At 41.9% G+C, this 23,125-nt stretch overlaps 1 protein-coding gene across 2 annotated transcripts in view; it reads left to right on the top strand.

Moving 5' to 3' along the window:
• Positions 1-4,412: 4,412 nt before the first annotated feature.
• CASD1 (CAS1 domain sialic acid O acetyltransferase 1) overlaps positions 4,413-23,125 on the top strand; it is a 47,832-nt gene continuing 29,119 nt past the window's right edge. Inside the window, exons 1-5 of one of the 2 annotated variants that reach the window (XM_084858777.1) lie at positions 4,413-4,774; positions 13,561-13,657; positions 14,657-14,777; positions 16,378-16,422; positions 21,088-21,150. In XM_084858777.1, coding sequence (XP_084714903.1) covers positions 4,642-4,774; positions 13,561-13,657; positions 14,657-14,777; positions 16,378-16,422; positions 21,088-21,150 — 459 coding nt within the window. In that variant the 5' untranslated portion in view covers positions 4,413-4,641. Of the gene's footprint in view, positions 4,775-7,361; positions 7,415-13,560; positions 13,658-14,656; positions 14,778-16,377; positions 16,423-21,087; positions 21,151-23,125 lie in introns of those variants that run through there. The other variant, XM_084858778.1, reaches the window with a different exon arrangement.

Below are 23,125 nucleotides of genomic sequence, written 5' to 3'. Positions count from 1 at the left end.
AGCTTTCATGTTCTCCATAACTCTTCATCATGATAGATCAGCATTTCTCAAACTGTGGACCAAGAGGTCTCAGCCTACTTTCAGGTGGATCTCAGTGCTGCAGACTGCCCAATGCCTCTTTACTTGACTGTCCTGTGCCATGGCACCTCCATCTCCCTTAAGACTGCATTCTTACAGCACAATCCTATGCATGTCTATTTGGAAGTAAATCCCACTGAATTCATCTCCCAGGTAAGTGGGTATAGAAAAGTAACCTTTACTGTTTTTTACATGATGTACACAAATACACCAGGAGCCTCAGCCAAATGAACTGAGGCGTGTTGGCAGCCAGGGAAAAAGGGCTCAGTGTTGCAACCCCAGCTCTGGCACCCTGGCTATGGAATACACTCCCCAAAGAGGCTTGCCTGGCACCTTCCATGTGGTCTTCGCAGTGCCAGATGAAGTGTGTGTGTTTTTAATTCTCCAAGGCATTAAAAAAAACCCCTAATTTTAATATATGATTTTAGTGTTTTTAGCCAGCTATGTACTTTTGATTTCTCTTAGTTTGATTCTACTTCTTGCCTGGAAAAGGTTTTTTAAGCTTCAAACTCTGATTTTATGAGACTATATTTTTATATTTTATTGTTTTATGTATGTCATCCAGAGAGCAACGTGACTGGGAAGCAATATCTAAATACAGTATTAATTTTTTAAAATGTTGCAGCAGCCACCATCTTAGAAAAGGCATTTGCCTCATGAACAAGAGAAGACAGAATGCCTCTTCTAAGATGGTGCCTGCCACCAAAGGTTTATATAAATTTCTGTATTAAAATAGCTAATGTTTTTTTAAAAAATTCTGCTGGATTAATTAGGGGCACATTGGGTAGACCTAAAGCTCTATTTGGGTGCAATCCTATGGCTGCTAGACAGCATCTATACAGCCATAGGATTTTTCTGTTTCTGGAATTTGAGCTCGGAGACAGCGCTCCAAGCTCAGTTCCCAGAAACCTAACTCCCCGCCCCTTCCTCCGCTGCCTTGTAGGCAGCACGGTTCGTCTCTGGTTCCATGCTCCTAACAGCAGCATGGAGCCGTGAAAAAGGGGTGTTCCTGGGGGCAGGGAGGGGAAGGGACAGCGAGAGCACCATTACAACACTTCCTATCTGCCCTCCGGCCTCCCCAACCCCCGCTGTTGCGACGCGCCCTAGCTAGACAGCCAAAATTGGCTGTCTAGCCACAAATGCACAGCAGCTGGAGTGCGAAGATTCCTCTGTGCTCCCTGCATTGGATAGTCAGACGCCTCCACATTCGGAGGCAGCTGACTATCCCCATAGGATTCTGCCCTTAATCAGCTAGATGCTGCAGCCCTGATTATTATTATTGCTTGCTCTATAGTAACGTGTTTGGACACACAGTATAATACTTGTCCGATGGTCAATTTTTAAGTACAACTCATGCCACATTTACCCTAACGTAATTATAATTAGATTTATTTATTTATTTATTATACTTTTCTGCATACAACATGCTCGTAATAAGCTGGTAATCAGTTTTATAGTAATAACTCCTGTACATCTTCTGGAATCAACTCTCCTCAGAGGAGGAGGCAGAGGCCTTGATTAGCGGATGATGAAGAACACTTTCATCATCCTTTGTTTAGTGGCAATATTCCTGCCATAAGCAGCTATAACTGTGAGGATCTGTATCACTCCATAGTAATCCGTTTCTCTCCTGTCATAGTATCTTAGTATCCACTTATATAAGAATACAGTAGTATAAGGCTTATTACTAGAGATCTATCAGACTGATTTTGCTCATTTTTGTTTTAAACTGAAGCTTGAGCAGCATAGATGTTCAGAAAATTTGGAAACTTCTAAAGAATTCAAAGCTTCACCTTTGGGTAGCTTTGGGCAGCTCAGGAAAGGAGAAGGGAGAGGGATGAGGCAAAGGGGAGGTGAATGGAGACTCAGGCTAATGCATATGCACCACACTGTGCATGTAATGTAACATGTGACTCAGTATGTGTATGCATGTGTAATAATGCTTAGTCCTGTGATGTCTTAAGAATGCTGGGTCAATGAAAGGACAGGCACAGAATGTTGAAAAAGGGGCTGAAGAAAAGTCACTTGGTGACAGAGGAAGAGAAGCTGAGGAAAAAGAGCTGAAAGGACACCAGAGGGAGGAGAGAAAAACAAGAGGCGAAAACAGATAATCGCAAGGGAAATGGGGAAACGTATTTTCATCCAAACATTCTCAGACTACTAGGTCCCGTGATGACACAGGATTTACACTAGTATTTAAGAATCATGCAAACTCTTTAAGAAACATTCAAATGCTTTAAGAATCTTATATAATTTCTGATCTCCAGGGGAAAGTACCCACACTTATGTAACCAAAAACAGGAGTACCTGCATACAAGCAGGAGGTTATGATAGAGTCAGGGGAACCCTGCAATTTGCAGAAGTAAAATAGATAACTTCTTTATTTAAAAAAATCAACAAGGGGGCGATTCCACCAAACAGCCTATTAATGGCTGCTGTGTTCAATGGGCATGGACTACTATCTGATGTTGTATGTGTGTGTGTGGGGGGACACCATAAAATTGGGTGGGAGGAGCAATGGAATGAGGTGTCTGGAAAGAAGGATTACAAGAGAGGAGACACAAAGATGCAAGAAGTGTAGAGAGAACCATCTCATTGTCTGGATATGTCATTTCCTTGTTTACATGGAAAAAGTATTTTTAAATGTTGCCAGGAACAGAAGTGAGAGCTGCCCCTAGAAATCATTAGAGAAACACAATATGTTTATGTCTATATTTTATGTAAATCCCAGTCTAACCCATGGGCTCAGAACAGTTTATGGCAGGTATCCTAAATGTGAATGACTAAATTCAATGGGACTTTCTCTTCCATCGAATTTAGGATTGCAGCCTCAGTTCTTATTTAGTGTGAAACATCTAAAAACTAATCCTGCTAATGCAATTTCCAAAGCAAATGCTGTTAATTGTCCTAATTGCAGGTTAGAAGGGGCTTTGGCTGGAAAAGAGTAGCTTGTTACAGCTCTGCTGTGCAATTCACACTGAATACTGCAGCCAGATTCTGAGTGGTTTAAAACAATCTTGCAGTGCTATTTAGTAGTATTAGACCCCTATTGCACCTTTGGGGTTGAGCTGAAGCTGAGAGTACAACCCTGAAATGTTATCCATTGCTTTTATTCCCACATGGCAGATTGGGCTGAGAAAGTAGTATACAACTCAGCATGCATAGTTAGTTCACTGTTATACTTCTAGTGCAGGTTGCAAGGTTGTGCTAAGAGAGTACTTTACAACAGCACTGCAATGTAGTCCACTGTCGATATTGCAGATCAGAGGATAAGGTGATATGGTTTGGATTTCAACTTTAAAAAAACCACCCACACCTCTCAGGCTGCAGCAAAGGTCAACCTAAGTTGCACCCTCAGACTTCCAAGGTCAAATCAAGCCCCCAAATTACATGCAGAAGCTTCACACTCCATTGACTCATATGCAGTCTGGTTGTACTTTTAAATGTTCAAAAGCACGCCAACCAACAAATAAATAAAATTTGCATATGAAGTAAGACCCATGTTAGAGCAGATGCTAATTTTTGTTTTTTCCACCTCTTCAGCCACAGGGGAAGGTAACACACCTATACTAGAGATACACTGCAATACTTTGTTGTGGTCCCACTTGAAATAGTAATTTTTCAAAAGTCAGAAAGGATCTTGAATTTCTAAGGGGCCTGTTTAAAAGGAACAATTGTGACATAGCAACTTTGCTGGCCTACGCGAAATATTTTGGTGCCTGAGGCGGTAGAGCAAAACGAGCCCCACAAGTCTAGGCGTGTAGCACCACCACCAAAAGGCCAGGTAAAGTTATTTTGGCACCTGAGGCAGAAAATCCCACATAACGGTTTGCTGTCCCGTCATGACACTCAAAATCAGCTGCCAGAAGTGGCTGGTCCATTAGACCCTCACGCACCCACAGGTGTGGCGTTTGCTTTGCCAACCCAGCTGGTTAGGCAGGAGGAGGAAACTGTTGTCGGGTTAAATATAAACCAGAAACCAGTTAGACTGGGTGGGGAGAGGGAAGCAGGCTGTACCAAACAAAGTGTCTTCTCTCTAAGTTTCCGTCTGTTTCTTTTTCATATCCTTCACTCAGACCCGACCGCAGGTCGACCCAGTTTGCGTCTGAGAAACGCGCCGAGCTTTCCCTCATGTCGGCGGCAGAGGAGGGGCGAGGCGGAGGGGCACCGTGGGGGGCGGTAGCGGGCCAGTCCCCGCAGCGGGAGAGGGGCGCGGGAGGCTCACGGAGCCAATTACCGCTGCCGCCTCAGGAGACAGAAGAAAAAGCGGGCGTTTCCCTGGCTGAGGTGAAGCGGCGGCGGCCGGACGAGGAGGAAGGGGAGGGGGCCGCGCTGCTGCCGCTGAGTGAGGTGAAGGGAGACAACGCGGCAGCGGCAGGGGACGACGACGACGACGACTCGCCCCCAGCCGCGGCGGTGTCGTCGGCCTTCTCTCCCTGGTGGTGGTGGCGGCGGCGGCTGAGGCGGCGGCTCCTCTCCCCTTCGCCGTCCCCACTGGGGACCCAGTGCTGCCCCAGTGCGCTCGCCCGTTCCTTCGTGCACTGTTGTCATGGAGGAGCCAAGATGGCGGCCCTGGCCTACACCTTGGGCAAGCGGGAGATCAACCACTACTTCAGCGTGAGGAGCGCCAAAGCGCTGGCGCTAGGCGCTGTCCTGCTGCTCGCCACCTGTCACGCCGTTTCCCGTCGGTACCAAGGTGAGGAAGGGGCGGAGAGGGGCGGGCGGCGACACGGCGAGGGAGAGAAAACGTGGCGTGGCGTGGCGGAGCGGGGGGGCTGTAGGGACCCCTGTCTCGGAGTGACAATGACGGAGCGGGGAGAAGAGGAGTGAAATCGGATAGAAAGCCGATAAATAGGAGTCGTTGGTTACCCCTGAGAGCAGGAACGTGCCTCCCCGCCGAGGGACCGAGGCTGTTGCCGCCGCCACAGTTCAGGAGAGCGCCGCTTTCGAGGAAGGGGCGTGAGGGGCGGTAGAAGGGGAGTGAGCCCAGCGTCTTCTCTCCAGGTACCTTTGTCCGGCTCCTACGCCGGTTCTTTCTCCCTTGTGTGGCGGTGGTAAAACGCCGCTTCACTGGAAGAGGCTGGCCACCTGCTCAACCTGGCCACTGTATGAACATCCTGCTCCTCGCCGCATCTGCCTCAGCGCTTCCAGGCGTAGCGTGGGATGAAAACAGTCTCGTTGTGCGGGGTTGGCCCTCCCGCTGCAAGAAGCGCATTTTTACCTGCCCCGTTGAAACAATCCAGGCTTGAGAGAGAAACACGTACGAGTGTTTAATCATTACCCACGCAGGAGGTTGTAGCGGATTCAAGGTTGCCGTTTAACTACAGTCTCGCCCCTGGGGGTTGTGCCAGCAGATTAGGGCTGCGCAATATAAACAATGCAAGTGCGTGAGATGGAGGAGTGTAACTCGTGCAACCTGGCGGTTTTGTAGGAATTGACTGACATGCCAGGCACATCCTGTGGAAGGAAAAGAAGGGCCAACCATTGTGCTGTGTTTAAACGAGCACGGCTTTTGAGATCTTAAAACAGATTAGGATCACTCACCACCATGGCCCCCTCCTTATTGATTCAGCCACCACTGTTGGCGCTGTAAATATAAATGCATATGCTTGCTTTCCAGAACAGCAATGGTGGCAAAGATAAGGATCAGGAGGTACCTCCTGTGGAGCTTCCCCACAGTCAGTGGGGAAGCTAGCCTCTCCATCTGAACCCCAAGATCAGAATCAAGTTCCCCAAGCCCCTTTGTTTTGCTTTATTTGCTACACTTGTTCCTTCCCTTCCTCTCTGTGGAAATAGGTAAGTTGTGAAATGTCTTGATAACAGCCAACAGATAACATTACTGGTGAGTGTAATAAATATCATCAGCGGCCCTCTCCCTGAGCCCCTGCCAAAGGAAGTGAGGCGGGTGGCTACTAGGAGGAGGGCTTTTTCTGCTGTGGCACCCCGGCTCTGAAATGAGCTCCCTAGTGAGGTTCGCCTGGCGCCTACATTGTATTCCTTTTGGCGCCAGGTGAAGACCTTTTTATTTTCCCAGGCATTTTAGCATTTTAGCTTTCTAAATTTTTATCTTTGCTGTTTTAAATCTGTATTTTAAACTCTTGCACTGCTGCTAGGTTTTATTGTGGTTGTATTGTTATATTGTGGTTTTAATGTTCTATATATTTTAAATTGTTTTATTGTGTATTGTTTGGTTTTAATTTTTGTGAACCGCCCAGAGAGCTTCAGCTATTGGGCGGTATAGAAATAAATAAATAAATAAATATTTGGTGGGGTCGTTAAAGCTGAGTTACTTGCTTTCAAAACCAACTCTTTAACTGTTACAGTATTGACTACCTTACTGCTGGCTACCTTAAAATGATATTTAAAAAACCATATGGGTCAAGTGGTTTTGAACAATAGTCTTAAGTTCACAGGAGCTTTCGGGTGTTTTTGTTCAGTGCAAAATTAGAAGTATAGGAAACAAAGGAGCAACATTAACATTGTGCTTTTCCCTGTGTGCAACCCGACATTCCCCACTCCTGTGCTAGGATCAGGTAGGGATTGCTACAGGTTATGCATTGTGCCATGTGAAAAAGATTGATGAATTGTAGGGATTGGTGCACTGTGTGAATATACTCAAGCATTGAAATACTCAAGCAGAATGTACAGTTACATCATTTTAAAGATTTTTTCCTCATCTGTGATCCTTGTAGCTCCAAACAACATGTCTCCGTCTTCAGCATTAAGTGGAACACACTGTATTCCCCTGAAAGGAATGTTTTCCTTATTATTTGATGCCATTGAAATTAAGGAACCCCAGCATGCCATTCGTCCTTAATAAATTGTTTCAGTGAACCTACATGAGCAAATTTTGGGGACCAGATATTCTGACATCTAGTCTATACTATGCCTGGCTATACTATATTATACAGAGGCAACGGAGTCTTGTGACATCTTAAAGACTGACAAATGCATAAGCTTTCATGGACTAGAGAATCTACTTCCTCAGATAGATGAAGTGTTATCCCCAGTTGGCAGGTACATGTACAGATAGATCTCTACACATGGGTGTAGAGAAAACAGTGTAGACACTGAGGTCAAATGGAAATAAAATGGAAAAAATACAGTCTGTGATCATTATGTTAAAGCTTAAACGCACACAAAATAACTACAGTGACATTTGCAGTTTCAGTCATTGATAACACAAACATCCTAGCTAAATTGATTAACATGGATAAAAATGAAAATTATTTTGATTCAGTCCAGAATAATTTAACTTCTTGATAAATTGTTATTCAGCAGTTTCATACTGGAATCTCTCCTTGAAGTTCCTTTGTTCAAGAATGGCCACTCTAAGGTTAGTAAGAGAGTGTCCTGAGAAATTGAAGTTTCTCCCACAAATTTCTGAATATTGCCCTTTCTGGATTTGTTTTGCATGCTGATTGACTTGTTTGCCGTGTGTAAAATGCAGAAGGGCATTACTGGCAGATGATAGCATATATCACATTGGAAGAAGAGCTGGTGAACAAATGATGTTGTAGATGATATTATTAGGTCTTTTCAGGCACAGTCCTACAACTCCCAGCATTCCCCAGCCAGCCATGAAGGTTGGGGAATGCTGGGAGTTGTAGGAGGGTTTTTTTGGTCTAAACATGCATAAGATTCGCATGATTACCACAGCCCACTGTGGCTTATTTAAGTGACCATCGCATAACCCTAAAACAGCCGGCATACACTGCAACCCACCGTGGCTTATTTAAGACACGGTGGGTTGCAGTGTGTGCTGGCTGTTTTAGGGTTATGGAAAGGTTGGTTAAACCTTGCATAAACCACCCTCGCTGGGTTTGCACAATACAATAAGCCAGGGTCACAGCCCACTACAGCCTGAGTATTCAAAAGGGTGGCTGGCACATCTGCAGCCCATTGCCTGAGAGGATATGGGGACAGAGTTTGGATATCTGGGTTTGTTGTGAGCTCTGGTCCCCGTGTCCATGTTTCTGTTGGTTGGCCTATTGTTGCTGGTGAGTAACTGCTTTAGATTAGGGGGCTGTTCCACCCAAGGTCAGTGGGTCCGGGACTGCTGTAGATCACTGACAAGTTGGAATGGTATTCTGTCATTTTTACTGCTAGGTCTGCTCTGTAGTTGTTTATTTCTGGGTGCCAGTCTAGCCTTGGTCTACTCTTTCACTTGATTGGGTGGTTACTATAGTCTGAGAAATGTCTGATGTTGTGAGTCTGTATGGCAAGCTAGAAGTGATGTGATGGTGTATTATTTATAGTTATTAAATAGCAGTCTTCAGTTTTAAATACAGTTATCACTAAATGCTATTAAAATCAATAAGGGACTAATTACTTGCCATGTACAAATGCTTTTAATTGAGCCCATTACTATTTAAGAAAAGAAAAGAAAAATGAACAACTTTGGGAGGTTGGAGATCTTGGAAAAAGCAGCTGCATGGGGGCGGGGTGAGTGGTTTGTAGTTTTCTGCATTCCAGATTGCATTTTGAACTCCATGGGTGGGGGAGCCATTTCGACAGCTGAAAAACAAATGGTAGGGAAAGGGCTAAGCTCCCTCTGCCCTACTGCTTTTCCACTCAGACTTTGTAACCTGTTCATTCATCCCCTCTGCAGCTGCTTTTTAAAAAACCAGTGTGGTGTGGCTACCTGTGTCTGCATAAACTGTTTAGTTAGCTCCTTAGTTAATCAATAATGGCACTTAGGAATGTATTTTTTTCAGTTGATGAAAACAACTGGTTTTTAACTGCAGGATCATGGTTTTATCCCATTAAGATGAAATTCATCATCTTGTTGCAAAATTACTATAAAATCGTAGTAACGTTCTTACTATTTAAAATTTATAAATGCTTTGTCAAATTATATTTTCATAACCTGCCTTTACAGATGTAATTTATGCCACACTTTTATCAGCTGACTCTAACAAAGTGAGATAATTAAATGTCTGCAAGCCCTGATTCAGTGACCCCGTGTGTAGCAACAGGCTACATATATATGCATATGATCATTTATCTAACTGATTACTTAGGCAACACTGTTGATAATATATTTAGAAAAGAGGGCTGTGATGGCTGAATTCAGTTTCCTGCAGTTTCCTTCACTCCCAAACAGATAATGGGCCTGGCAGGATAACCACCTCAGCTCAAAGTTGAGCTTATGTACTGTACCTCAGGGACAAGGTACCTCAGGCCTTCCCCAGGTAACACTCTTTAGTTTGTGCAGAATTGCACCCACAAGAGCTGTCTGATTATGGAAGTCTGTTTCAAAATATCACCATCAAGAGATTTAATGGTATCACTTTATCAATTATCTTTGCCACTACATACTTCATTTTCTGAAAATGAAAGTTGGTTTTTCAGAAATCTAACAGCATCTATTGACAATGCAATCCTGAGCATGTATACTCAGAAGTAGATTCCATTGATTTCAATGGAACCCACTGCCAGGTGTGTTTAGAGTTGCAGCCTTCGACTTCCATTTCGTCCGTGGTAGCTGTCAAGCAATAACGATAGAAGTTCAAGTTAAGAAAGTGCCAGTACAGTCTTAAACTTGTGAATTGTTAGTATTTAACCCCTGTTAAATTAAGCTACATCAATAGGAATGCCGCAGATAAATGTTGGTGCTGTGGGAAAGGTAGAGGCTCCAATATTCATATGTAATGGCATTGCCCTTGAGTGAGTTTTGGCAAAAAGTGTTTGCTGAAATAGAGATAATTACTAACCAGTCATCAGAACGTGAGTCTTTTGTCCCTATTTACGGATGCTAGCAAATCGTTATTACATAAAGATTTGATTAGGTTTTGTTGTTTAGCAGCAAGATTAATTTTTGCACAAAATTGGAGAAATCAAAATATTTTGTCTATTCCACAATAGAAGGACAAACTATGGTCAATTGCGCTTATGGAAAAGCTCACCTTATATGTACATTCCTTAGGGAATGATGAGGGACATGTGGGAGACTTTTACACCGTCTGGCATCTGTTTATTTCCCATATTAATAGGAATACCGATGAAGTTAGTATATCAACATTTCATGTAAATTTATGGAAAGACCTGGTGTATTAACAGTGATCTCCATTTATAAATAACTTTTTCATAGAAGGATGAGAAGAATAAGGGCATGAGCTTTATACAGGGAAGACTGTTTATTCCCTGGAAATATTTTGTGTATATGGTTTGGTATATGGTTTGAACCATTACTTTGTTCATCTGTTGATGTCCTTTTGGTGTATTTTTTTGTTGGTAGAAATAAAGAAAAAAAAATTTAAAAGGTAAGAAAGTGTTTTTTTCTCAAGAATGCCTAGATTCAAGCTATCTTTAGAAAAAGACAACTACACTTTAAAGTACTATGTTGAACGAACTTGACCAAAAAAGGATTATGAAATAAACAAGCTTATATAAATAGGTTTCAAACTAGTACAAACACATTTTTCCCAGTAGAAGCTGTTTTTATTTTATTTAGCTTCATGCTGTTGCAGGACATACAATCAGGCTGATAACTAGATTAAAATTGCCTTTTCAAAACTTGCAACAGCTGCAATTACATGCTCCTGAGATCAAGTGATACTTCCTTGCGTGGGTAAACAGAATTTGTTGAATGAAGAGCCCCAGATGTTTTTCTGATGAAAACAAGTTTACATCAAGTTCACTTTTTTTTAGCAAGCTTTCTAACGTGTTTATCTGTGTCAAAATACAGTTATCTGGGATGTGTTTATTTATTTAAAGCATTTTTACCCTACTCAGAAAGGCTCCCAGAGTGGCTTGCAGATCAGTAGAAACAAGGCAGTCTCTTTAAGACTTCAGACTTAAAATCAAAAGGACAGAACATAAAAAGAAAAAGAGGGCGCCGGGGTGGGGGGAGAGAAGCAGTCACCACCATTTAAAGTTACAACCAGCTGAGATGGGAGAAGCCAAAAGGTGTTGGTCTCTCAGCAGAGCTGATGGAGTAGCCCTGTATTCCTTTCTCTCCCCTTGAACTTAAGAGCCCTACAAATGGAGGGCTGTGCTCTTTGAAGTAGGGTGCATAACCACGCTATGTCTCCTTATGCTCTGCACCCTGATGGAATGGCAGCTAGTAGTTGACAGTTGAGGAAGGACCAAATGCTTTTTAAGTAAACTAGCACATTACGTACTGAAATTAAGTTAAGTTAGAATGACAGCATTGATTAGTAGCCGCAGGACATACATTCATTCACCATTCTTTAATCATTGTGTCTTTGAACATATTCATCAATAAGTTCTGTATTTTTTTATGTTCTAAGCAGGAAATGGCTTCTCTTTATTATTTGTGCTTTTTCTTGTCTGCTTTACTTAAACACAGTATAGATTATTTACATTAGTAAGCACTTAAGTGTAGTACATATATCTTATAAATATAAAACTTTTCTGTATAGTGTTGAAGTAAGGCTAAAGTTTTGATTATAGACACCAGTTGAGGGAACCATAACATTTTCTAAATATTGCAGATTCAAAGTACACAATGTAAGGATTGGATCATATTTTAGTTATATTGAAATCAATGGAACTTAAGTTAGTCATGACCAACTTTTCCCATAGATTTCAGTGGGACTAAAGCATGACTGACTTAGAGTGGATCCAACCCTGAGAGTTGTAACTTATGAACAAAGAAGAGGGAGAGGAAGGACTACTTGGGGGAAGCTGAAAATTTATAATTTCAAAAATTAATATTTTCTGTTGGTTAATTTTTGAAAGTTACGAGCAGCTTGCCTGTGTTTTTAGTTAAAGCAGAATGAGTAATATTAAGTAGTTATATGACTGTCCAGCTATTTCACACACATAAAATATCATTATTTGCTTCATTTATTAACAAGCTCCAATTATAATCAATCAAACATTCCTAACTTCAGAAGCATTTGTCTTAAATATATGACTCCTTCAACACACAGCTGCTTCTAAAAAAATTGTTATTCAAAGAAAATAACATAATTAGTCAGTTTCTGCTGAGATGGATGTTGGCATTTATGGTACTGTTAAATGTTGCAGAAACCAACATGTTGATTCTAAACCTGCACATCCTGGGGACTCTTACGTGGGTGCACACTCAGAGTTTTGTGTAAGCGGAGGCTGCCCTGTTCTCTTCAGTATTGGAGAGGTGGCAGGTTTCACATATGAAGATAGGTGCTGATATCCTTCATGTGATCCTATATCCTTCTGGACCAGAACCTAACAGTCCATCTTTCAGTCCCTGTTGCATGAGTCATAATCAAGCCTCTTTACTGAGTAACAGCTGTTACTCAAGTGAATCCTACACGAGACATATTATCTTACCCACGCTATTAGTTTTCAGTTAGTTTAGAAGCAGGCCAAGAGCAGGGCAAACATGTCAAAATTGTTGTAACTGCTTGTCTTTCACATGGTTGCTAGGCAAATGTCCTTTGTTAATTTTGTAGAGTTAGCTGTTCTTCAAACTACACAGCACAGGGCAGAGTAGAAGTAATATAACTGTGTTTCTGTTAGGATTTCCCGAGCAGTGCCTTTCTGGCTTCTGTGCACCTAAGTGAAAGTGTTACTTGTTATGTCATTGCAATTCTATGTTCTCAAAGCAGTGTGTTCTAGTTATTAAACTACAGAAGAATGTCATTTTAGGCTGTGTTTTGATTAAATAAAATACAGGGTTTGTCATTGTGCAAAAACGTTTTAAACTTACAACTTGTTTTTGAACTGAGAAACAAATTCAAAATATTTATAGTATTGTGAAGGTATAAAATAAGCACTATGGTGTGTGGGCAGCAATAAAGGTCTAATGGAAGGAAGTGCTGGTAAGAGCCCTCTGCACCTTAAAGACCAAACAACAAAGATGCCAGTGGACTCTTGGTAGTTCTTGTCACAATAGACTGGAATTTTGCTCCTCTGACCTTAGACTAGTGCAGATTTCCTCCAAGAATCTAGAGCAGGGGCTGTCAAACTTCCTGCAGCAAAAAGAAAAATCTGTTTGAATACGCTCAAATATAAGTAGGATAGAACAAAGAGGCATGTGTGGCTAGTAGCTCCCTACCTTTGAGCCCCTAAAAGTCCCTGATGTATGGATTGCAAAACAGGGATTCTTCCTTCTCTAGCACAACCAGACCACACAAGCAATTAGCCACACAAATGACAAAGCTATACCTAATATACTTGTTTAGACGTCATTGTGCATGGGCTGTGCATGTGTGAGGGCCAAGCAGAACAATTGAAACCAGGGTCCTTTATTTTAAAATACAGGTTAGCAAAAATATTTGTTGTCCACATATTTTTTGTCCTTACTGCTATACAGTTATATACTACTGTAAGAATGATAATGGCACTTTGGGGTACCCAGGAATTTTTTATGTTGAAGTCAAGTGTTGGCCACTTCCTGCCTAATAGCAAATTGACTCTCTTTACAGTGTGACTTGTGAACCCAGGTGTTGACTAAAAGGAAATGAAAGATAAAGCAATGCATGTTTTAATGCTGGATTCCAATATCAAACTTCCTTTTTCTTTTTTTAGGTGATGATACCTGTGAGTACCTTCTCTCTAGTGGAAGGTTTCTTGGAGAGAAAGTATGGCAGCCTCACAGTTGTATGATGCATAGATACAAAGAGAGGTAAGATATTCTTGTAAATGAGTGCATATATAGGTGCTGATGCACTTTTGTGATTCCATTTCCTTTATCTCTTTAGACTCTTACCGTAATATTCAGAGGGCACAGAATGGCAGCATATGTTTTGTGCCGTTTGTGCATGGTGGTGCAATCTTTGTTAATAGTTTCCATTTATTAGCAGAAGTGAAATAAATAGTAATTATATCTTGCTCAATATGAAGAGCAAGCATTTTTCACTTGACCAGCATTTTTCACTCGACCATATAAGCCTGTATATAATTGCAAACCGATGTTTAAGTCAGTGTTGAAAAAGTATTCAGGTCAGTCCTGCCCACCTCATTCACTGGATAGTCTTCCTTCCCCCTTGGTATATAAAATTCAGTGCCCTTCAGTGTAACCTTACTTTTTACATTATGTAATTAATAAGCTGTACCTACTTGAGTTGGGTTGGAGGCCCAGCACAAGCTTCGAATGTTTTAATTCTCCTTGTTCACTAAGTTATAAAATGTGTATAAGAAATTTCATCAGTTAATTGAATGTAAAAATGGTAGAACTACATATAACTTAACAAATTATTAAATGTATGTATTTGAAACATTTTCTTATTGAGCGGTTCTTAAATTACTGTGGAAACAAAATTTCCTTTTTCTAATTAGGTAGATATATGGCTTTATTTCAGACTTTTAATAACACCAGTGACATCCTCATATGTGACTAGGGTTTCATAGTGAGATTGCTTGGAAACTGGCACCTTCATCCTGAATATAGCATTGTTTTTATTAGACTTTCAGAGTAATTGAGTTTAGTATCATAGCCTCTTTGAAGAATCCATTCCACAAGCTTTGTTGGAGTGAATGGGATTTTCACATCAGTTTACTCTACCTTTGAATTTTGAGTTCGTGTGTTAAGAATATGTTACACTATATTACAGATTCGTTTTGTGTGGATTACTCTTGTTCTGTCATTCTTGAAACAAATTAATATTAATGTTTGTTTTTACAGTGAAGCAAAAAAATGCCTTGAAGACAAACGTATTGCATTTATAGGTGATTCTAGGATTCGTCAACTGTTCTACTCATTTGTAAAACTCATAAACCCACAAATTAAGGAGGAGGGAAACAAGGTATGATTTTCATCATTTTAGTCCTCAGTGTTACTTTTAGCTACATTTTTTCTAAGCTTGGGTGTAAAAGCATTTCTGTGGAAAAGATATTGGCCCAGTTTAGACATCATATTCTCAGTCCAACAAACCACTGCTTGTTGGTTTAGGAATGTGCTGCAAGCCCATGTGCTTCCTCTCCCCTTCTCCTTTTACATGTCCAGCTCTACAAGACTTTCTAGCTTGTTTAAACCACAGTTTGGCATGATGTCCAAACCAGGTAACTGTGGTTTGAGCGTTCCCTACAAACCAGAATTGCTAACTACCATTTGATCATGGTTTGCAGTTAAGCCACATTTTCTGTTTAGACATCCTGATGTGTTTAAAACAGTTTTTTTATTAAGCCGAGTGAACAAGAGCAGGAGGAAAGAGGCAGCATATCTGATATCTGAAATAGGACAATGAGTGTGGCAGCTTCAGAAAGAGCTAATAAAGAAGTCAGTTGTAGAGAAAAGTACCAATCACTAAAAAGTTAGGTGGTTAAGGGCACAATCCTGTGCATGCTTAGACAGAAAAAAAGTTGTAGGGTTGTGCCCTAATAGTGGAAACCTGAAGAATGTAGTCAGGAATGTAGAATTTGGTGATGTGAACACCCTGGTCCTTAGCCTTGCTCCGGTTTTGCTGACTTGGCTCAGCTGCAGTCTGCAGTGTCCTGAAGTAGCATTATCCTTAGGTACCATTGGATTTTGGGCCAATCCAGAAATGGGGAGGAAAGTGAGGGATGAGTGTTGTACAGTTGGTCAGTGCTGCGCTGCAGGTGCTGATAAAGGAGGAAGGTTACTTCAGAAGAGAGAAAGTGGAGGAGGAGGAGGAGGAAGAAACCAGGTGTTCAAGGCAGCCTGAGAGGCCACAATGGCCTGAACCTCAGCTGGGGAGAGAGCCCTCATGGTGTACTCCGGTACTATAAGTAGGGTGACAATGTACTCCAGTGTAGGTTGTCACCAATGTAGGGTGACAAGGAACTTCCTTACTAAGGGCTAGCCCTTGAATATAAGAACCTGACATTAGCTGCTATTTTATCAAAAGAAGACTGTACTTATCTGGAAAAAATTAAAATATACATGAAATTGCATGAAACTTGTCTGAATAAGGTGAAATTACACTTTTGGCTTTCCATCTTAATGTTTTTGTCTTTAAATAGCAACTGCAGGGAATCTCAATCAGTTTCGGGACTACAATGAGAGGGGAGGGGTTTTTAAAACCTGTACTGCAATCCTGGATGAAAACTATATACCTCCCCCATCCTCTTCTGCTGTCTCTGTCAGGAGGGAAGCCTCTATGGGAACTAAGGGTGACTTCCTTCCTGATTGCAAGTAACAGCTTGGGGCGGGGGGGATTTTTATTAAGATTGTGGTATGGGAGGATAGGATTTAAAAACCCTCCATCCGTGCAATGGTTCTGATACTAATTCCTGCTCTTTCCCCTGCAGTTGCTAAAGTTTTAAAAATAAATATGCAAGATTAAAAAATAAACATACAAGGCTTAATTAAGCGTTTAATGTAATGTGTATACTCATTTCTGGATTTCTGCAAAGTGGTATAATTTGTATTTCTTGTTTTGACAGCACGGAAACATTCCTTTTGTAGACAAATCTTCTTCACTTAAAGTGGTAAGCATATCTGGTTTTCTTCTAAATGATTATGAAGGGGCATATTGATGAAAGTACTGGTATGTGTGTAGGGGGGAGGGGGATGGGACTATATATTCATGTATAACCATGGAAAGATGATATTCCTCTCTTCAGTATGTTTTCCTCTGCCTATATTCTCCTTGGTATCCGGAGGACAGGAAAAATAAATGTTTTGAAGATTTGAAAGAACTCCTACAGAAATATAGAGTTAAAAGTAATCCAAATTAATAAAAATGATTATTTTTTCTACCATTGAAAACAACTGGGGATTCAGAGGGATTCAGGTTTCCTCTGTAAGAACAGTCATGTTTTTCCCAGCAACTTGTCATAGTAGGAGTAGCCGTATTTTCTGCAACATAAGCATAAATTTTGGAAGGAGAATATGCATAAACATATGTCATGGGAACCTGAGAGGCCCAGGTTTCCCAAATGTGAGAAAAGGAGATTAGACCCATGAGTACATCTATATTTTTACTTACATACTTTCTACATTTGCTGTGGAAAACACCGATTTCTACTATTGTTTCTACCATTGTAATGGTTACTTTAGCTTTTAGTCAAATGTATTTCAGGAGTATATCTTTAAAGCTCCTCAAGATGTTGTTCTTTTATCTAAAGACCTTTCTTCTCATTTAACTGAAACATCGTATGTCAGCCTTTCATGTGATACCACCCCATAACCTTTTTCAATCCCAACATAGTAAAATATCCCCCCTGCACATTAGATTGCAGTGGAGTGGGGGAGATGCAATTAGATTAATTTTAATATATATTTTTTATTTTAGTTGTGAAAAAGGGAGTCCTGCTTTTTTTTAGTATTAATTTTCAAATCCTGAAACTCCATCTTAGAATCATAGAATAGTAGGGTTGAAAGGGGCCTATAAGACCATTGTGTCCAACCCCCTGCTCGATGCAGGAATCCAAGTCAAAGCATCCCTGACAAGTGGCTGTCCAGACTCATCTTGAATGCCCCCAGTGTGGGAGAGCCCACTACCTCCCTAGTTAATTGGTTCCATTGTCGTATTGCTCTAACAGGTAGCTTCTCCTGATGTTCAGCCAAAATCTGGCTTCCTGTAACTCAAGCCCATTATTCCATGTCTTGCGCTGTGGGATGATCGAGAAGAGATGCTGGCCTTCCTCTCTGTGACAACCTTTCAAGTCCTTGAAGAGCGCTATCCTATCTCCCCTCAGTCTTCTCAAACATGCCCAGTTCTTTCAGTCCCCTTATAGGGCTTTGTTTCCAGTCCCCTAATCATCTTCATTGCCCTCCTCTGAACCCTCTCCAGTTTGTCTGCATCCTTCTTAAAAGTGTGGCGCCCAGAACTGGACACAGTACTCCAGATGAGGCCTAACCAGTGCTGAGTAGAGGGGAACTAGTACTTCCCGGGATTTGGAACCTATACTTCTATTAATGCAGCCGAAAATATTATTTGCCTTTTTTGCAGCCACATCACATTGTTGGTTCATATTCAGCTTGTGATCGAAAACAATTCCAAGATCCTTCTCACTATTGTTGAGCCAAGTATCGCCCATCTTGTAACTGTGCATTTGGTTTTTTTTTCCTAGGTGCAGAACTTGGCATTTATCCCTATTAAATTGCAATCTGTTGTTTTCTGCCCAGAGCTCCAGTCTATCAAGATCACTTTGAATTTTGTTTCTGTCTTCCAAAGTATTAGCTATCCTGCCCGATTTTGTGTCATCTGCAAATTTGATCAGCATTCCCTGCACCTCCTTGTCCAATCATTAATAAAAATGTTGAAGAGCACTGGGCCCAGGACCGAGCCCTGCGCTACCCCACTCATTACTTCTCCTCAGTTGGAGAAGATCCCATTGATAAGCACTCTTTGAGTCCGATTCTGTAGCCAACTGTAGATCCACCTGATTGTTGTTTCATCTAGCCCACTTTGAGCTAGTTTGCTCATCAGGATATCATGGGGCACTTTGTTGAAAGCTTTGCTGAAGTCGAGGTATATTATGTCCACAGCATTCCCATGGTCCACAAGGGAGGTTACCTGATCAAAAAATGAGATCAGATTCATCTGGCAGGATTTGTTCTGGACAACTCCATGTTGGCTTCGAGTAATCACTGCATTGTTTTCAAGGTGCTTACAGATATTTTGCTTTATCATCTCCTCCAGAATTTTCCCAGGGATTGATGTCAGACTAACTGGTCTGTAGTTCCCAGGTTCCTCTTTTTTGCCCTTTTTGAAGATAGGGACAACATTAGCCCTCCTCCAGTCATCTGGCGCTTCACCCGTCCTCCATGATTTCTCAAAGAGAATAGACAGTGGTTCTGAGAGTTCTTCTGCCAGTTCCTTTATTACTCTAGGGTGCAGTTCACCTGGCCCTGGAGATTTGAACTCATTCAAAGTCATTAGATGTTCCTTGACCATATGCCTATCGATCTCAAGCTGCAATCCTGCCCCTTCAGCCTGTACTTTGCCTTTGCCTGGGGGGTCATAGACCCTCTTTTGGGAGAAGACTGAGCCAAAGTAGGAATTGAGTACTTCTGCCTTTGTCATCTGTTATTTTGCCATCCTTATTTAATAGTTGAACCAACATTTCTTTCCTCTGTCTTTTACTGTGCATGTAGCTGAAAAAAGCCTTTTTGTTGCTTTTAGTCTCCCTTGCTAACCTCAGCTCGTTCTCAGCTTTAGCCTTCCTGACGCCATCCCTGCAGTTCTGTGCTTCCTGCCTGCACTTGTATAACAGGGGTTGGGAAACTCAGGCTCGTGAGCCAAATCTAGGCCTCCTGGAGTCCCAGTCTGCCTTCCAGGGTTCCCCAGATGGCCATGCCTGCTTTTCCCCAACCACTGACCATTTAATGGCTTCCTAACTTTTGTAGAGATTTTTCCCCATTCTAAAAGGTTGAAATGCCTCTCCTAATGCTTAGTTAATGCCCGTAAGAGCTTTAAGCTACAATATATTTGGCTTTACCCCTTTTGCCTTTAGTTCTTCCCACTTTGCCTTCGACCTCATCCACCACTGGACTGCGGTCCCTGAGAGTTTCTCTGAAATTGAATTTGACCCTTGGGCTGAAAGAGATTCCCTACCTGTGTTGTATAAAATCAAGAGTAGGGGATGGGGACAAGGTAGTGGCTTGCCTAGGGCGACTTGAGTTCATGACAGAGGCAATGGGTCTGTTCAGACATACATTTCAGCCTAGCCTCCCTCCAGGCTTTCACACTCCCCCTTCCCCTCTTGTCCTCCAATGTGGCCACAAGGAGGAGATTAGAAGCCTCTGCTTCCATTTTCAATTAAACACAGTCGACTATCTTCTGAACCCTAAACTGTAGTTAATAATTAAGAAGCTGTTTTCATTAACAATAAACTGGTGTGAAGTTGGCTTCTTTCCACTAACCAGATTAAGATTAACCACAGTTTGGGTTCAGACGATATGGCAGCCTGCAGCTAATCTAAAATGAAAATGAAGGCTTCTGAATCCTGGCAGAGGATGGTGGAGGGGCAGTATACAAGCCCACGGAAAGGCTAGGCTCGCTTTCATAACACTAAGCTATGTTTTAACATTACATCTGAACCAGCTCACTATTTGAACCAGGGGCTTCCTGGCTCACAGTTCTATTTCTTAGGCACTAAACTATACTTGTTCCCATTGAACTTGTCCATTCTTGCCAACCTGAGAGATGCATAAGCTGTAGCAAAGCTCGGAGATGTGAAGGAACAGGAAGCATGGGCATTTGAATTTCAAAACAGGATCAGGTTCATAGTCTGGGCAGGCTCATTGATTCATCTTGGTCACTGGAGCTACCAGCGGCCTCCAAGGCCCAGAACATCTTTTACCAGCTTAAGCTGGTATGCTAATTATGACCCTACCTGGAAAAGGATAGCTTTGCTTTGGTTTCCCTGCCCTGGCAACCTCCCATTTGGACTTCCGCAATTCATTGTATGTGGGACTATCTTTGAAAACAGTATGGAAACTTCAGTTAGTTCAGAATATGGCTGTGAGACAGCTAAGTGGGACTGGTTAAGATGAGTACATCACTCCAGTGCTTCACCATCTTCACTGGCTCCCAGTCCATTTTCAGATCCATTTCAAAGTGCTGGTTTCAACCTTTAAGGCCCTTCATGGCTTGCAACAAGGATACCTAAAAGACTGCCCCTCCGCACGTGCACCTACCTGGACCTTGAAAACTTCAGAGGTTTTTCTCCAAGTGCGCCCACCAAGTGAGGGAAAGGGCCTTTTCGGCATTGACCCCTTAGCTGTGGAATGCCCTCCACAGGGTTTACCTGCCACCCACATTGGTTTAATTTTGGCACAAGGCAAATGCCTTTTTGTTTTCCCAGGTCTTAGCTTTAAACTTTTTAGCCCTGTGACTGTTTTTATGCTGATATATTGTTACTGAATTTTAATGTGTGTTATTTCTTGTTGTGAGCCACCTTGAGAATTCTGTTTAAAGGTCAGTCTAAATACTGTTGATAAATAAGAAGCAAACAACTATTATCTGGAGCAGGCCAGATCCTTTACATCACTCATTGGGTCTTCACTGTAGGAACAAATTGAAATTAAGCCTGGGTTCATGAACTAATGCAACACTTGTGAACTAATGAGAAGGCAAACAGGTGCCTTTTTATAACATGCAATTTCAAGATCCTTACGCTTGCTAATAATATTTTTTCCCTCAGGATTTTCTGTGGTATCCGGAAGTCAATGGCTCTATGAAGCAACGTATCAAGTCTTGGGCTGAAGTGAGTTAGTTGTATGGATTGTCTTTATAGCAGTATACTCCAACAAGCCAATGGGAGGGTATTACAGGCACTTCTGGTCCTGAAATTAATTTCAGTGTAGTATAAATAAGTTGCATTCTAGCCCTCAGCTGTACTCATGCTTGTTTGTTTTTAAATGTGCACTAGGACTGAGTTATGTACATTTGTTTATTTTTAAAATGCATATTGCTCCTTCTGGTAGTGAACGCTGATAAGATTGTAGCCAAAGCAAAGCCGCAGAGAAATTGGAAGATTTCAGCATGCTTGGGGGGAACCTGAAATTTGCAGAAGTACAATTGTGTGTGTTTGTTTTTAATAACCCTAAGGGGGCAAAATCCCCAAATGCTCACTGGTCACAGAATGCTGAATGTTGGGGTGGGGAATAAAGGAAAGAGAATGTGTGCGTGGAATGGATTCTCTTAGGAGAAAGTATGGTTGGCTGGCTGGAACCCTGAACAGTAGAAGTCCTCTACACTGCAACTTTTTCTTGCAGGTCTCACTTGTCTTACAGTCTAGGGGTGTTCAGACAATCCGCCCCTGTGCGTGCTGCATGGACATCCATTATTTACATAGTTACCCATGCTGCAGTGTGGGTTGGCATGTCATGTAAACATTGTGCAGTGGGGGTGGCTTCGTACCCACCCTACAACCCCTACTGCACATTGTGGGTTGTAGGGTGGGTACGAAGTCACCCCCACCATGTGCCGAGTTTGGACAACATGCCAACCCGCACTGCAGCACAGTTAATTATGTAAACAGCGGGGTGGGGAGAGAAGCCACGATGGCTTCTTTTCACCTTGTAATCATCTGAACTTGGATTATTGGTGTAGCTTCTAGATCAACTTAACTTATGAGTATAAGAACTGTGTATGCACTGTAGAGAATCCTTAAAGATGCATGGAGCACTTCCCTTAATGGGAGACAACTGGCTGGCTTTCTTTCCCAGTGGGCTTACCATCTACTAAATGCTTAGCATACTGAAAACTGAAGTTTGGAATTTTGTATAATTGAAATGCAACAATTAAAGAGCAATGGCTCACTGAACAGTATAATTAAGCTGATGGATTTAATTTAATTTAATTGAAGTTCTAGAACTTCAATTAAGTAGAAATTGGTTCCATAATTCCTTTTGTACTGCAATGTTTCAGCCATGTAATCTAACAAGTATGTAAATAACTATTTGTCGCCCTGTGGAATTAAATTTTGTAGGGAACAGATATTTCTAATCCCCAGTCAGAGGGCAAAAGTCTAGAGAAAAGGTATGCCTTAGACCTGCTGAAATCAATAGGAACCTCACTAATCAGACATTCAGTTCAATAGCTAAATTGATCTGGATAGAGCCCACTTGTTATAGCAATTAAATAAGTGCAGCTATTGACATACTATATTTTGAAAAGCCAGGTCATACCTTTAACTTGATGATTGCTTCCAAAGCAACAGTGACATATTTTGTACATAAATTTAAGTTTGTGGTTGAGGATTTTTTTTCTTTTTAAAATGAACTTTATTCAAACTTCAAACTATACAATATCATCATTGCATGTAGACAAAATTTGTGAGTGATTAAGAGAGCAATCCTATGGCCACTAGATGCTGTCAAGAGGCCCGTAGGATATGCTCATTTCTGGGAACCGACCTCGGATCCCGGAAAACCAACTGTCCCCTACAAGAGTTGTGCAGAGCGACTGAAAGGGGGCGGGGCTGGGGGGCATTCCAGGATGGGAAGAGTGAAGCTGCATGCACAACACATCCAATGTGTCATACAGCAGATTCCTCTCCTGGTCGCCCCCATCCCCTGCCGCTAGATAGCCGACAACGGCTATCTAGCGAAAAATAGCAGGGCAGGAGAGGCATGGAGGGAACAATCCCTCCTGTGCCTCTCCTGTCTTGCTTTGGATAGGCGGTCGCCTCCAAGATCGGAGGCGGCCGCCTATCTAGTTAGGATTGCACCCTAAAT

The sequence above is a fragment of the Heloderma suspectum genome, chromosome 5, assembly GCF_057233095.1.
Source record: "Heloderma suspectum isolate Gila_16-S chromosome 5, 16-S_ref, whole genome shotgun sequence".
NCBI classification, from domain to species: domain Eukaryota; kingdom Metazoa; phylum Chordata; class Lepidosauria; order Squamata; family Helodermatidae; genus Heloderma; species Heloderma suspectum.
Note: the sequence above shows the minus strand (reverse complement) of the source record. Positions and strands in the feature narration are given on the sequence as shown.